General features: G+C 41.9%; 1 protein-coding gene across 1 annotated transcript in view; it reads left to right on the top strand.

Annotated features, from left to right (window-relative positions):
• The window catches only part of LOC102032765 (netrin-4-like), a 45,341-nt gene extending 29,437 nt beyond the window's left edge, over positions 1-15,904 (top strand). Inside the window, exons 4-10 of the mRNA XM_005420209.2 lie at positions 1,925-2,051; positions 2,383-2,571; positions 10,373-10,586; positions 11,246-11,382; positions 11,958-12,026; positions 13,158-13,328; positions 13,808-15,904. Coding sequence (XP_005420266.1) covers positions 1,925-2,051; positions 2,383-2,571; positions 10,373-10,586; positions 11,246-11,382; positions 11,958-12,026; positions 13,158-13,328; positions 13,808-13,944 — 1,044 coding nt within the window. The 3' untranslated portion in view covers positions 13,945-15,904. The remainder of the gene's footprint in view (positions 1-1,924; positions 2,052-2,382; positions 2,572-10,372; positions 10,587-11,245; positions 11,383-11,957; positions 12,027-13,157; positions 13,329-13,807) is intronic.
• Positions 15,905-16,563: the final 659 nt, after the last annotated feature.

The raw sequence follows: 16,563 nt of genomic DNA, 5'->3' as shown, positions 1-16,563 counted from the left end.
GGAGGGGCGTGGGCGCGGCGCCAGCCGCTCCTCTCCCTGCCTGCTGCACCATCGCTGCTCGGGGACGAGCAGAACCAGGGCAGCGGAGAGCAGAGTGCCGCAGGCACATGAGTTTGGGGGCAGCGGGCACATCCGCGCTCCCGCTCTTTTGAACGCATCTCTGCTGATCCCGGGCTACCCGCTCTGTCAGGTGGGGGCTGCAGGGAGAGCCTGGCTTTTGGACAGACCGTGGAAAAATCTAACTCATGGTAATTATGAGGTTAAAGGATTAAAGTCAATTCACACCCCAGTCAAAATGGAATTTCAGCCTGGTTTTTTTGTTATGTGCAGCGAGGCAGAGCTGTGCTCAGGATCCTCAACAGCCCACGGACAGATGAGGGTCTAACCCCTGATTTATAGCACTGCTCTGGTACCAGTGTCTCCTGGCAAAATAGCAGCAGCTCATGTGATTAATGTAGAACATGACTTATGGTACCACCCTTCCCTTTCTCGCACACCCTAAGCTTGATATTTCCTCCAAAAAAATTATCTGGGAAATCCTTTCCCTGAGGCATTGCAAACAGATATTGGAATACTTTTTACTTATTAAAAAAAAAAAAAAACACCACAAACAACCAAGTAAAAAGTAGCAACAACATAAAAGCCCTTGTGTAAGGCTGTTCATAAATGTGGATTGATATTACAGAATCTTGTGCACCAAATCACAGTTTATTGTGGAAGTGGCTGCTTTAATCCTGGTGTGTAACATTACTTGAGAGCAGTAATTTCAGTGGTAAGTTTCTCTTTGAAGGCTGGGCTAGGTCAGTTTGCAAGGTCTAGTTTCTGGTGTGAAAACCTGCTTCCAAATCTGATATATATTTGAATATTTCCATGACTAAAAATCATTATTGTGTTCCAGTGAAGGTAAGTAAGTACAAAAGAAGCAAGTTCTTTCTTCAAGCAATTTCTCAAGCAAATAGTCACTGAGAGAACTATTCAGCCAGTCTTAGTCAAGGCTTTTTACACTTTATTTGCCCATCAAATACTATGTATTGTTTTCTAGCTTAGATGGGTTTATGTACTTCAGCCCTGTACTTCAGGCATCTTTTGCTCATTTTTGTTGAACATTTTCTAATTCCTAATTTATCTGGTAATAAGGTGTTCAAAACTAAGCACAGCATTGCAGGTACAATTTTTTGTCCTCTTGTAGTTACAGCGCTCTTGGTTCCATAACCCAAAACTTTACAGGGTCTTTTCTACTAATCCAATTCATATCTAGTCATATGTAAGTTGGCAGGCTGGTGCCTATTGTACCTAAGTTAAAATATCCTCATAGAATGGCTCAAAGCTCTCCCACTTTTCTGTGGGAGTACTAGTTGGTGGTTTTCCATTTTTAATATTTTTGCTACATTTTTAACTGTGCTAGGATGTCCACGACTATTTCCTCATTCATCCAACAATTTAAAATTTCATTATTCATGGTGATTTCACTTCCCTATATTTATACTCTCTTCCAGATCAGTGTTAATGTCAAATAAGACAGAGCTCAGCATGCTCTGTTATCCTGTGCTCTCCTGTGACTTGGCTCTGCTAGCCCAGAGTATACTTGATACTCTTTGCATGCTCTTGCCCTGAACTTGTAAATCAAAATAAGACCTGTTAGTTCACCAAATTTAGAGTCTACAGGTTATTCATCAATGCACTAGTTAATTAGCCAGCTGAGAGTTAAATTGTTGCTATGTGCATTTTGTAAGATAGAGGAAAAATTCTACATCAATAATAACAGTGAAAAGAGAGTTTCATGTTTTAGCTCCAGGCTCTGTGGGTTTCCTGAGAGAGCCAGGCAGCTGTGTGGGAATTGTGCTGAAGTCCCAGCTCCTCATGAGGCTGCTGGGGACTGCACCTGTTGCTGCAGCCATCTGACTGTGCTCTCTTTTCCTGGCAGGTCCATGGGAAGTGCGTGTGCAGACACAACACAGCAGGGGACCACTGTGAGAAATGTGCTCCACTCTACAACGACCAGCCTTGGAAGCCAGGAGATGGGAAAACAGGGGCACCTAATGAATGCAGAAGTAAGTGGAAGGGAGTTTACTGACCCAGGCTCTCGGGGTGAGCACTCCCCACAACAGCAGGCAAAGCTCCCCCACAAAGACCTCTGTGATTTACAGGAATGGTGCCATTACAGAAACTGGGGATAAATTGCTGGTCACTGATGGAGAACTTCAGTGTGCAGGTCATTCTTCTGCACTGGGGCTATTGGGGAGTAGAATTTTCATGTAGCTACACCCCCTCAGTTTCCAGGTTCTAGCAGGGTTTAAAACACTGCCAGATTGGTTTGGAAAATGCTCCATGATTACTGTGTCAGCTGTAAAAGCCTGAAGGACATTCTCCTGTCCCCACCAGAGTGTCGCTGCCACAACCACGCCGAGAGCTGCCACTTTGACCTGAGCGTGTGGCTGGCCTCAGGGAAGCGCAGTGGCGGTGTCTGTGACAGCTGCCAGCACAACACCGAGGGACATCGGTGCCAGAGGTGCAAACCTGGCTTTTACAGAGACAGAGGCAAGCCCTTGTCTTCCCCAGACGTCTGCAAACGTAAGTGACTGCCTTACACGAGGTGAAAAATGAATGGTGAGAGAATCATTAAAAGAACAAAATAATTTCTATAGAACAAGTAACTCCTATAGAGGTAACTCATGAGTATTACTATTTTCTCTTTGTATTCTTTTCCTAAACTAGAGGAGGTTTTGATCAAAGGTGATCATCCTGATTTTTTGTGTCTCTTTGTCCCCAAGTTATGACACTTTTTTTTGTGATAACTGATTCAATTTGCCAAATGCATTGCTTCCTGGGGAAAGGTACATTCTTCTTGTGTTTGGTTTTAAATTAATACGATTCCTTTTCTCTTGGGGCACATTTTATTTACCTGGGGTTTTGTTCTGTACCTCTCAAGACTCTGCGAGCCTATGTGCAAGCTATTGTTAAATTCCATTTGTTTGTGCAACATCTGTGCACATAAATACATATAATGGATGCAGACGATGCAGGAGGCCTGGAACTGTGCATATTCACTTGGGAACAAATACATCAGAACTCAGACTTATTTCCAGACTCTACAGCTGTTATGGAGTGCACTGCCCAAATTAATTACATCATTAACACTTCAGCAGAATGTGTCAGGGTGTGTCTCTGGCACAGAAGCACTAATGGCTGCACATAGAGGATGTACAACCTCTGGATCAAGTCAGTTTGCACCCAGCCAGTCTGGCTATTAGCCCAAATCTCCCTCACTTAAAGTAAACGTTTCCTGAGTATCCTGCCAGGCTTCACATGTCTGATTCTATCTCACATCTGTTTGAGAGGTTGCTATTTCCAGCAATATACTTAAATTTGCTTTTCCCTTTGGATAATTTTCCTTCCCCATAGCTCAGGCATCAGTTGCCAGCATAGAGAACTTCATCCTCTGTTGTCTGACCTCTTGCCCACTGACATAATGAACTTGTGAAGCTTTTCTGGCCCTTTTAATGTTCTTCAACATGATTCCTCTGAAATGTTTATGTTACTCCTCTCCCTAGGATTGTGAGTCCTGTGCCATTACTTATACTTTCTGTGCCCAACATACCCAATGTTTCTGCTCTTTTGCCTTCTTCCCACTGGAACTTGGTGACAGCAGACTGCTTCCACACATTTTTTTCTTCTGATTTTCACAGTGCTCATCACAGAACATGGATCAGCAGACAGGGCAGAGGGTGAGTTTATCTGGCTCACCCTGTATCCTGTAGTGTTCTATGGTGGCCCCTTTCCAGTTCTGTTTCCACTCTGAGCAGATCTGCTACAGAGAAATATTGTAATGAGAACAAATTGTTATGCCAGATTAGCTTTCAGTCTCATAGCACCTGAAAGAATCTGTGTATGAACTCCTGTACTGAGCAGCAGGGAGATGGTGCAGTAACCTGCATCATGTGTAATACTAGATAACTGCTAAAGTCAAGGAGCACTGGAGAGCAGCAAAGAGGAAAAAAACCTTGTTTGAAAATACAGCCTATCTGTCTGGAAACCCTAGAACTGTTTGCCTAGATGAAATCAGACCTTGACTCTACGTCTGCCTCTCTTGTCTGGTCTGGTTACAGGTCTCTCAGTAACCCCTGCCAATACTCTGCATAGCAAGAGAAAAACTGTTCAGAAATTTACCTTGTTGAAAGAGCTTTATTCCTGTTGTGCCAGTCAAGCACAACAATGTTCTTTTCACCTGGGAAGGTGCTGCTGCCAGCAGAAGGCCCCCAAATGCAATTGTCTGCGCTCTGAGTTGCATGCTCAGACCTAGAGAGCTGCCATCCTGCTTTAGTCACTGAAAGTTATATGTCTCTTCTAGGCTCCTTGTTCTGTCAGTGGAGAAACAGAGGGACCTCAGGGGAATTATTTATTGCAGTCTAAGGTAGATGCCTGAAACAGATGGACTGAATTGCCCTCTAAAGCATATCTATTTCCTTAAGAGGTACTCTGGATCACTAGCCTGCACTAGAGTTTCTCTTAGCTGAGATGGATTTAATGGGTCTGATTCAGCAGCAAAGGTAAGCACGACCCTATCTGTGAATGATTCAAGTCAATGGGACCTTTCCCAGGGGTGTAAAGGCATTCATGAATTCTTGCCATATCAAGATATAAGGAAAGGGCATTGCAGCCCACACGGCTTTTACAGCAGCTGTGTGCACGATGCTTGTACCTCTGTGGGAACAGGAGGAACTTTGGGTATAACTACAGACTTCAGAGAAAACTGGGAAGGAGGTGGTTAATCTGTGCCTCTTCCCTTTTATTTAAGGCAAATAAGAGAATTCCCACAATAAGATTTGACCAATTCCCATAATTCCACTTTGTATGGTGGAAGACCTGATCCCCAAACACTTCCCCATGAGGATTGCAGGCAGTGTGTGAGTGTGCACAGTGCACCTCTGCAGAGAGTTTTCAGGGAACACTTCCCTACTTTGGTTATTACCAGAGCCAGCAAAACCAGAAACACCAATGGAGACAGCCTTTGGTAAGAACAGACTCAGTTTGGTAGAGGGAAGGTTTTTCTTCCAGGACCATCATCAGCTAATGCTAAACTGCAAAGCCTCCTGCAGGATGTTCAGGATAGAGGCGCTCTTCTCTACACTTTAGGTTGAAAACTTGCATTGCCAGTAAACCTCATCTGGTGTGGTCCAAGTTGTTCAGGTTGTGTGATCCTAAAACCAACTCTGGTTTCTCAGTAAAATAAGTTTCTACTTTGAGCATTGCTAATATATTAGACAATGAGCCCACCAGATAGATTTTTGTCATACCTCAGCCTGCTGATTATAAATTGAAGAGCTGCCACTTTTGGATTAACATTTTTTTTTAGGATTTAAGTGTACCAATTCCAGGGCATCATCTCACTTTGAGAAATCCATGCAAACAGTGCCAGACTAACAGCACTAAATGAAAGACCCACTCAGTGAGCAAGTGTTGAAAAGCAGTAATAAACTGCAAACAGCAGTTTATTAAATGGATGGTTTAACAGAATGGATGGTTTTGGCGAGAGCAACCTAGTGCCCATCTTCCCATTTTGAGCTTAGAGAGAAAATAAACCTTCAATGGGAGATGAAAACTTGACCCTTGTGTACAGTAGATACTGAGCTGGGAAAGGAAGTCTGATGAAAAAGCTGAATGAAATGCTGTGCTAATCCCTTTGAGAAAGCACGCTTGAAGGGTGCCCTGCCATCCAGAGCAAAGTCTAGGTTCAGCTGTGACATCCCCCTCAGGCTCCCAGAAAGTTAACAGGACACTGCTCAGGCCCAGAAACAGTCTTTAAGCATTAGTCATAATAATGAATAGCATTCTCTCTTAATCTGCTCTGAAAAAAAAAAAAGTTGTATAACAATTGGATCTCTTGGCACTATCTAAACCACCCTTAGCTGACCCTCCAGTGTGAGACTGCAAAGACATTCCCTCAAAAAAAATCTGCTGAAATTTGATATGGAAGTGTGAATCTGCTATTCCTTTTTGTCTGCAGAGGTAGCTTGCCTCTGATCCCTTTGCTTCTCCTGTTCCTACCAGCTGGGATGAATGAGAGCAGGGTCATGGGCAGAGCCTTGTTTGGACACTGCTTAGATCTATATTAAAAAGAAAAAAAAAAGGCATGAAAAGAGTCCCTGAGCAAGGCACACACCTGCCTGTTATTGGGGGTGACAACACAGGATTAAGTAGTTTGTATATAGACTTGTATGGGAGCTTTGACTCAAAAGCCTAATTGTTTCCTAACCAATGGTTAGAAAAGCTGCTGTATCCGTGGCTCTTTCCTGTGGCTTTTTCCAAGGCTTAAGTGATCCTTCTGAAACGGCACCATCTTTTGTACTCACCCCTTGCTTAGCTTAAAAGTAATGCAGGCATGTAGACCCATTAAAAAGGGTCTCCAGGAAAACAAGCTTTTTTACTCAAAGAACGAGGCTAGAAAATTAAAATGTGCCCAGATGCACACGCACACACACATGGTCTGAAAGGCTCTGCTTCTCATCCTTTTACTTCTGAGCAGAGGGAGTGAACTTTTAATTCTAATATCACAAAGGCCCCATCACATCTTGCTTCAAAGTCTGTCTTAATCAGCCCTGACCACACACAGAGCTATCTTATTTCCTTCATTTAAGAAACATCATTGGCAGAGTCAATCCCCCCACCTGACATGCTCTAAAAATCACACTGGTTTGATCATATACTCCCAAGATGCACATGTATATATTTCAGACTCAAAAGACTGTTTGATATTTTTTATTTTGCCTGGTTTTTTTTAAATCAAATAGCAAGTCTGCTCACAGCTGTATCATATGCAGTATTATAAGACAAAAGTTTAAAACAAGATACCTCATAGGCCATTGACTTACTTGGAGCACCTGGTATTTTCCTGTAAGCTGGGACCATATTGTTACAACCAATATTATATTCTACATCTGTGTCTAATTACATGGGGAAGACAGCTGTGCTGAGGGCAGACAGATTTATTAGGGACTTGAGTGGGGATTTCAGTATGAATTATTCATTTTTCATTATTTCTTGTCTCCTCCCTTTTACAGTAGTGTCTGACAAATACTTGGTATGGGAGTGAGACTAAAAGGCAAGAGGATATTCATGACACTCTGTGACCAATAGGCAACTCTAAAGTAAAATTCTGTTTTTCACTATGCTACTGTCAAAGGGAGAACCAAAATAAACTGCCCAGCTCTGAGCCCGGATTGTCTGCACACCGTCCCTAACATAATTGATGATGCCTTTGACAAACAAGGCCATTGTCACATTGGCTGCTGTTTTGTTAGACAGGGAGGTGGATGGAAAGAAAATGAGGGTTTGCCAAGAGAAAAGAAGCAAAAATCAGTGGGAAAGGGTTGTCAAATATTGGAAAATGTTAAAGGGTGAAGTTTTGGAAACATGCTTTTATATTTCTTTAATAGTGAGGTTTATTTGCAAATCCATGATACTGTTAAACAGATAAAAACCCAGTCACCCACAGCTGCCCCTTCAGCATGTGACATGTGGGCTCTTATTTTAGGAGTTACCTTAGATCAAAACTGGGATTTTGGCCATAATACTCTGGAAGCCAGACAATGTACCCACCCAAGCTGAAATGCTAAATAAACACAGACTGAGTAAAGAGTTTGCAAGCCACTTGTATAACTCATCTGAAAGTGTTGTACATGTACTGATTCAGCTTGCTTTCTGATGCACCAGAAGCTGTCCCAGTTTCTAACAGGAGAATATGTCCCACAGTTCATCTGGGAACATTATTTTTACTGAACTGTAGCCTCAAAATAAAAAAGGCACTTTTGTTTTCTGCTTCCTCATCAGCTTTCACCAGTCCTTTCAATCACTGTGCTGTAACATTTTCCCTTAGGAATAGGGTAGGAGAAGTTCTCGTCTTCCTGAATCAGGTTCCAGTCTCAGCTGGGGATTGGATAGTCTAATGATGTGAGTTACCCATCTGTTAAGTGACTCTCACTGATGAAACCCAAAAACTAGAAATAAGAGGGATAAAGACAGACCCAGAGGTTGCAGAAATCTAAGGCATTTTAAGTGAAATCTCCACAGGCAGATCCTACATATTACAGTATTACAGTGAAAACCATCCTGGATTCAAGTGACCCTGATGTTGGCAAACTCTTACTCCTTGTGTCTCAAACCTGTCTGTAATGAAGGAAGGGTGTTTCCCATCCGGATGTCCAAATCTATGACATCCATTGTTTTCAGTGACTGACAAACTAAGAGTCTCTTTTTTTAGGGTGATGTAGTCAGCCCTGCAAAGATGGGGTGGGGGGTGAAATCAAGTTTAGCAGCAAAAAATCAGACCTTCCTTTGGACCTGTCAGGGCTAATGAGCACTTCAGTGTTCCACCTGCTCTCCAGAAGTGACAGCACAAGCCCTGGGTTTGCTCCCAAAGTCGGGGCTGCTTTGTGGCGAGCAGGCGAGGCTGCTGCCCTGCGCCAGCCCGCCCTTTGTGCCCAGCACATTGCCCATCACAGCACGTGGCTTTTCTGTCCCTAGGCTGTTGTGCTAGAGTCCCCTGAGCACAACGGGCCCAGATCCATCCACAGCAGTAGAATAATATTATTGAAATTATTGGCATAAAGAACACAGGGCATTGGGGAAAAAAATAACTATATGGTAAGCAGATCGTAAGTGAGATGCTCTTTAAACAAAATTGCTCGCTCTTTGTCTTGTACTATTTTCAAAAGGTATTTTCTTTTCTGAGTTTCAAATATGAGGTTGCAGATGAAAGTGAATCTGTCCCTGCTACATCTTTAGTCCTATATTTGCCCCTTTCCCCTTGGAAAGTGATGTGTGGGATCAGAGTGTTCATTTAGTCTCTTATCTGTGAGCTCATGAAGAAAAGTAGTTTGATCAGAAACAAAGATGGGCAAACTTCAAAAGCTTTGCAGATCATGTTTGGTTCAAATAAGCATCCAAAAAGGCTGGCCTCTGATCCAAGCTATCTAAACACCTTGGGTGTCCAACATTTAACTGAAAATCTCTGTAAAAGCAGGCCTTAGCTACAAGATTTTTATTTCTGCCCTCTTCCAGATGGATGAAGTAGTGATACATTACCTTTTCAGTCTGCTACAAGTAAAAGTCAGGGCATACTGCTTTCTTAATACAAAAGAGAGCTGAAATATGAAGGCCTGGAGCTCAGCTCAGTTCTCATTTTGATCAAACTTGTCTGAATATCAGAGTGGGCTTGTTTACTGCTTGTATTTTACTTCTGCAGAGCTGTTGGCATGAGGCTTGGCCATCCCAGCCAGGTTCTGCCCTGATGGAGAGGAATCAACTGTGCTGGCTTGTACCTCTCTGTGCATCCCTCCCTGATGCTGTCACATCAGGAATGTACCAGTGGTGTGGGATTATGACAATTTATTGTCTGTGTAGGAAGAGATGCCCACAGGAGCTGTAACTATCTGTTTTCCTGCCAAATTGCCTTGAGTGGCTAAGCTGGTATGAAACTGGCAACACTGTTTGAAAGATTTGGAGGTTTTTCCTCCTATTTGCTCATCTTCAGCTACATGTAAAATAAATCTAGTAAATTTAGAGGTCTTCTCTCATTCTGCTAACCTTCCTTGAAAAAAATCTGCTCATGCATGTGTAAAAAAATAATTTATCAGCTTCTTTAAGCATATACTGCATGGTGTGATGTTTTGCACTTTACAAAGGAACTGAAGGAAATTTGTGCACTCTTTAGAGGCAGAAATTGAAAATGTGTTTCAGGTCATATGAACCACCTGTATAATCTGCATCTACCCCAGAGGAAACAGCAGTTTTGTGATCTCTGTGTTTACAGGAAAGGCAATGTAGGCAATAGCTATAAATCTTTCACTTGTCCTTGTTTCTGCAAAACACTTTTAAAGTGAATTACCTTCAAGCCCCTTTAAAAATAAACACACAGAGGAGGTTTTCTGGTATCACTTGAAAACCCTGTGGGGTCATGATTTGTGTAGTAGGGAAGAGCTGACTCACACAAATGTTCACAGCTGTACTTGTTCTGCTTTGTCTAACAAATTAAAAAGAAATAAAAAATCCAAATGTAGGCTGAAGTGTTTACTACTTCTGACTTAGAACTACTGAATATGAGGAAGAAGGTACAAGTTTATCAGTCTTGCAAAAATGTCACTTAAGCAGCTGACCCTATGTACCCCATGTATTTGAATTGCCTCTCGCTGTGTGTTGTTCACAGCTGTACTTGTTCTGCTTTTTCTAACAAATTAAAAAGAATGTGAATGTATGCTGAAATGCAACATTTACTAGTTCTGACTTAGAACTACAGAGCATGAGAAAGAAGGTACAAGTTTATCAGCCTTGCTAAAATGGCATTTAATTTGAATTGCCTCTTTCTGTGTGTCCATAGCCTGTGCCTGCCAGCCCATGGGTTCAGCCAACACCACATTCAGCAGCAGCTGGAGGTGCCACCCCCGGACAGGATTCTGCTACTGCAAACCAGGAGTGGCAGGTCCCAGCTGTGACAGGTGCCTGGTGGGCTACTGGGGCTTTGGAGAAAACGGCTGTCGGCCCTGTGACTGCGCCAGAGACTGTGACCAGCGCACTGGGACGTGTTTCAATGGGTAAAGAAACCCTGCTCTGGGGTCACTCTGAGATGGGACTCTGTGAAATGAAACTAATTCTATGGAAATAACAAAACTTGGAGGGTGCACAATCATTTGAAAAGGGAGCTGTAAATCATAAAAGGTTTTTTAGGTTACGTTTACACCTTTAAGCCCACTGCATTATCCAAGGCAATCTTGAACAGATGAATCTTTGCAGTAATAATAGGCATTTCTACAACCCCATGGTAATATGTGCAGGGTCTTTAAATACATCTTTGCTTTGGAAATAGATGGAAGAGTCTCATCTGTGCCCAGGGTAAAATGATTTGCTGAGCAATTGCAGTTCTACAGGTCCTGCAGCTGTCCTCAGGTCCCAGTGACATCAACAAGTGGTCACTAAGTGACATAATTCCCTAAAAAAAAACAAACATAAGCAAAAATGGCCCTATTTATAGGTACTTTAAAAATGCTAAGTCAGCAGTGGGAGGCCTGAATAAAAGCCTAGACCTTGTGATCTCTGTGGCATGAAATCTTGCTCATATTTGCACTTCCAACATGAAGAAAGCAAGCTCATCAGTCTGGGCACAGCCAAAGGCAGCTGTTTGTTTGTTTGTTTGTTTGTTTGTTTCTCTCCCCTGAGCGCCCTAAGGCAGTGCTGTGGTTTGTGTGTCCCCCAGCTATGACAGTGAGTCCTTCTTTAATGTCCCCATCGGGGGAAAAATTCCTGACCTCATCCAAACAGCGAGCAACGAGAGCGAAGAGGAATGGAAATGGAATGACCATGAGCAGGGATTTTCTGCACTGAGGCACCCAGGTACAGCCCAGAGTTTGGGAACATTCAGTTGCCAGTTCTTTCAACCCTCCACCCTGACTGGGTCTGTCCCCCATCTCCAGCCTGTCTGTAGTATTTAAATAGTTCTCAGTTTTGCCTGCCCTGCAAAGATCAGCACTTGCCATCACTGGTAACTTAGCAGAGGTAACAGTGACACTTACTGCATAACTTGACTTTTCTGAGATGGACATTGCTTTAACACCAGCAAGGATCAGCATTTCTTAGGTTATGGGATCAAACAAAGGTCTCATTACTTACATGATTTACAGCTGGATCTGATCTCTTCATTAGGATCAGTTTATTACCTGTACAATAGGCTTCATGTGGGCTGCATTTTACTTGACAGTGCTGATCAGATTTCAGAGTAATTATTTTATTGTATAACAAGAAACACATTTGCAAATAACTGAGCTCACTCTCCAACTTATTCATAAGGTTCATATACATTATGGGAAGTATAGATATTTAACTTCATAACTGATGATCGTTTGCTCTTCTTTTCTCTCTCATGTCCTGGCTCTTCTCCAACCTTTTGTGTTCTGTGGTTTCCCTGCTAGAAAAGTGTGTGTGCAAAGAAAAGGTGCTTGGAAGTGTCAGTGACTTCTGCCAAATGAAATATGCCTATGGTAAGTGGGCAACATGCCCCCAAGCTATGATCATTTCACAATGTTCCTGCTATGCATATTGTTAGCTGATAGCTGTGAAAAATTACAGGATTGGTTAAGTCCTAAGAGGGAGGATTTCTTCTGCCTTTTTGGCTAGTGACATGTCCAACTTCTGATCTGAACTTAAAAGCATTTTTCATGCAAAGCTCTGTAGTGTCTCCTTCCCACCCAGTTAATTTACCTCTTACAGCACAAGGGTTGCTAGAATAATATTCAGTGGAATGATTGGGCTCTACATCATGAAAAAATGATAAAAAAACCTCACATCTGAAATGTCCTTGCTTTTGCAGTCATTTTGCAGGTTCCAAGAGCCATACTCATTTACCAAGAATGTATTTAAAACTGTTGTTTATGAACACCTGGTTCATGCCATCACATGAAGCAAGAAAGGAAAGCTCTGGCATCCAGAGGTTTGATGTTCTTGTGGCAGGAGACAACAAAGCCTGCTTGAGGGGCTGATCTACATGAGCCTGTCATGCCAAAAAGTTATGGGATCATACTAAATTAAAAGGAGCAGAAATTTATCATGACAACCAGGTGTTGGACCACAAACCAAAAGTAGTTCTGGTTTGTTGTGCAATCATGGAGTTTTAGTCATGTGACATGCCTGATAGGAAAATTCTTGACTTCCTTCCTGTAGACAGTCCCTTCTCACAGGACAGAATTTTTGAGAGGCCAGTGTTAAAGCAAACCACTAACGTTTTCTAACTGGAAATATAAAGTATAGAATCAGTGCTTGAAATCAGACTGGCAGCTGCTGGTTGGGGTTTTTCACCTTTCCTTTTATATACATACAAGCGCTTTCCTAGAATTTCCAAGTATTTTGACATCAGCCCATTAAAAATAGTTGCTAAATAACATGGTGAAAGGATTAGTTAACTACTTATAAAGAAAAATCCAGTTTTTATTCCCTAGATTTATTTAAAAGATCCATCAGTGAAGTGGACAAGCACTGTACTTTCTGTACAACTGCACTTTAGGGGATTTTTCATGTCTTCTTTCAAGGTCTTAAACTTCTACCTTTTAGCAGCATTAACCAAAATTCATTTAGAAATTCATTGTTGGTGTCTATTTGGATATGTTTTTCGGCAGTAATAAAAGCAAGAATCCTGTCTGCTCATGACAAAGGGACCCATGCAGAAGTTGTGGTGAAAGTGAAGAAAGTCCTGAAATCAGGCAAGGTGAAAATTGCCCGGAGCAACAGAAGCATTTACCCAGAATCCTGGACCAACAGAGGCTGCACATGTCCCATTCTCAATCCTGGTAAGGACAAAATCCTCACTGGGGGTTTTGCTTCCCCTGTAAACAGTGCTTAGGAAGATCTGTGATCAGCCTTTCTGGGGCAGCATCCTTTGATTCACCCCTACCAAAGCATGTTTGCTTTCCAGCTCACAGTGCTCAAGGAGGGTGGTAAAGGCAGGAGGGGGGCAAAGGCATGAGCAGCAGCTGCCACATCCCAGCACATCTGTGTGCAGAGCCTCAATGGAATGAAATCAATTTGTGGCTGTAATCCCTGAGCACAACCCTGACACCAGTGAATCTGTGTGCCCAGGAGCCAGCAGTGACAGGATGCTCATGGATTTATACACATAAGATGGCACATGCATAAGCTGGATGAAATTGGCAAAGGTGCTGTATACCAGATCCATATGAAATAGAGAAATTCTGGTTTGGTTCTTTCTTATTCCATTTGCTAACTAAGGGTTTTCCCTTTTTCTTTTTTTCTTCTTTGTTTTAACTAGGTACTGACTATCTCATAGCAGGCCAGGAGGACTCTAGGACTGGCAAACTCCTCGTGAACATGAACAGCCTGGTGAAACCCTGGAAGGCATATTTGGGAAAACAAGTATCAGATATTCTCAGAACTGGATGCAAATAATTTCTGCTTCAGAAATTACAGTGCTGGACTTTGCCTTTTAGTAACACTGCAGTGAAAGGTGTAGTTAGTTCAAGCATTCCCATTCAACATGCTCCTAGCTGAAGCAAGGAAAGCAGACTTGCTATCCCTCCTTACATGTGCTTAGACAGGAAACTTGGGACATGACTACTTTTTTTCAAAAATGCACAGCCTTATACTACAGAATTACCTAGTGCATCATATGTAGATCACAAGTCAGTTCTTCACTTGAGCCTGATTCCAGCCAGAATAATTTTACAAGGCAAAACTAAAGATATGGACTAGTGTTTCCATACTTCAGGTCAGTCTGATATTAATATGCATAAACTGCTTTCATAATACATTCATTACTGAAGTGTAATTTTATTTATAAGTGACCACTAAAAGGCAGCAATTTCTTTCAGCTTTACAAGTGGCATAATCCTAAATAAGCATATAAGAGAGCTCAAACTGATTTACCATCAGACTGCAATTATGCCAATATAATGGCTGCTTTCTAGAAGCCAATATTATCCCACTGCCTACAGAAACAAACATGTGGCTTATCTTGGGGCAGTGTCCTTTAGAGATGTGCATCATGTATCATCAATGCTTAGTGCTGAGCTCTGCTGCAGAAACCACCTTGGCTCAAACTCCATCCCAAATCCAGCTCTGTGCTGTAGTACTTAGTCTGCAACACCACAAAGGTTTCACAGCAATAACTGCAAATAAGCCTTAATTATAGGAAAAAGCCAAAGTGTGAGGAACTAGCAGCTGCTCTAATGTTGAAATTGTGACACTACAAAAGCCACAAAGCAGAAACAGGAGATAAATGGATTGGCTGGAGCATGTATCACATGAGGTAAGCTGTAGTTCTGGGAGAGCAACCTGGCTGTTCCAACTGTGCTCAAGACCACCGGCCTTCGACTGCACTTAGTGCTTTCATTGTGCTTTATTTCTCTTGGTCACACTTCAGGGTAAGATGCTGAAGCTCTGCTTCCTTCCCATAGTGCCTGAGGATCATTTCTCCTTCTGCAAAAGTACAGGAGTGGTAACATCTGCACTTCAGGTAAAATTAGTTCTGCTTTGCAGAAGCATTATTTCTAAATCAATTTTACCCTATAGTAATCAAGAGATAGCTACTTAAATCCTTCCCTAACACAGAATTTTGAGGAAATTGAAGTTTGAGATGTGTGTCCCCCATTTGAGGACTCACAAACAAATGAAGTTGGTTGGAGCACTCTCTCTTCAACTAAGCAAAAATCACAAGGAATCAATCTATGTTCTTTCAGGGAGTTACAGAGAAAGAGAAGCACACATGCTACTTTTGCATGTTTCAATTCCATGTCTAACTTTTAATGCTCCTAGGGAAGAGATGTTTTCATTGAGCACTGTCTGACTGGTAACTGGGACACCAAGAAACCCTAATACTAACGCAGAACAACAGAAGTCTAGCCTACAACTTAAGCCATTGTTTTGTTCTCTTTACCAATGAGAACGTAAAAATTCAGCCTCTTCCATTCTACTTACTGCTATTTTACTTTGAATTTCACATTGATTGAATAGCAGAAATATCCTCAGCTCGTTTGGAAATGGATGACAGGCAGATCTTTAGGAAAGAAAAAAGCTCCAATTTGTTTCTCAACAGGATATAAACAGTGTTTCTAGTGTTTCCTCCTCCCTCCTTTTCAGGAAATTTCCCTTCCTCCACTGCTTTCCCCCTTTCATTTCATAATTTATTTGTTGTTACCTAAACTGGTATCCAACAATGTGGCATCTCCAACAAGCTATTTAATTAATGCAATAAAACACTTTTTAACCAAGGCATTTGACAGAATTTGAAATGTCAGCCTTATGAAATTAGAAGCCCAGCAACTGCTTTCTTTACTGTCTCCAGAAATTGCCTCACAATAAAAAGATTAACTAGTTCTCTTTCAAATATCAATAAAGACCTGTACATGAATTTACAGTCTGATCTCAAAGGGCCTCTCACAAGAAACGAAATTCAAGTGTAGGTTTACAATTAACCTAAGAAATGTGCTTTTCAACAGAGGCCATTTCACCTGTAGGGGATCTTATTTAATGACAATGAGGATATTCCATGTTGGTTTATAGTCAGCACCATATTAAAGCAAACACCTCTATTGTTTTTGTGCCAGACTGGTGGTTTTGTGAGGAGGGTAAACATCTGCATAGTTCTTCTCTGTCAGTAAAAGTTATTTTTTGACACGTTCATTTACTAGCATTACTAGCTACTGCTAGTAGAAATACATCTTGGAACCACAGATTAAGAAATCAAACACCCGTTTTCCACACAGCATCCTATGAAGGGAATGAATGCACTGTGAGGAAATGCTTTAACTTTCTTAGGAGCTGTAAGGATCTTGTAACATTCAGAAACAAATAACTGGACCTGTCACTCAGGGTACAACAAATCCTACATCCACCTACCCTTCACATCATTGTTGCGTCATCTGGGTTAATCTGGACTGTGGAATGACCACAAATCCTCCTGTGCTCCTTGTTTTGGCCTTCCTGAGCCTTCTGCTCACAGATCATCAATACTGATTTACAATAAGCCATTTTAAGAAACAAACATTGGTGCTATAATCATTGCTGCAC

Source organism: Geospiza fortis, unplaced genomic scaffold (assembly GCF_000277835.1).
Source record: "Geospiza fortis unplaced genomic scaffold, GeoFor_1.0 scaffold70, whole genome shotgun sequence".
NCBI classification, from domain to species: domain Eukaryota; kingdom Metazoa; phylum Chordata; class Aves; order Passeriformes; family Thraupidae; genus Geospiza; species Geospiza fortis.
This window is presented reverse-complemented; position numbering and strand designations above follow the sequence as displayed.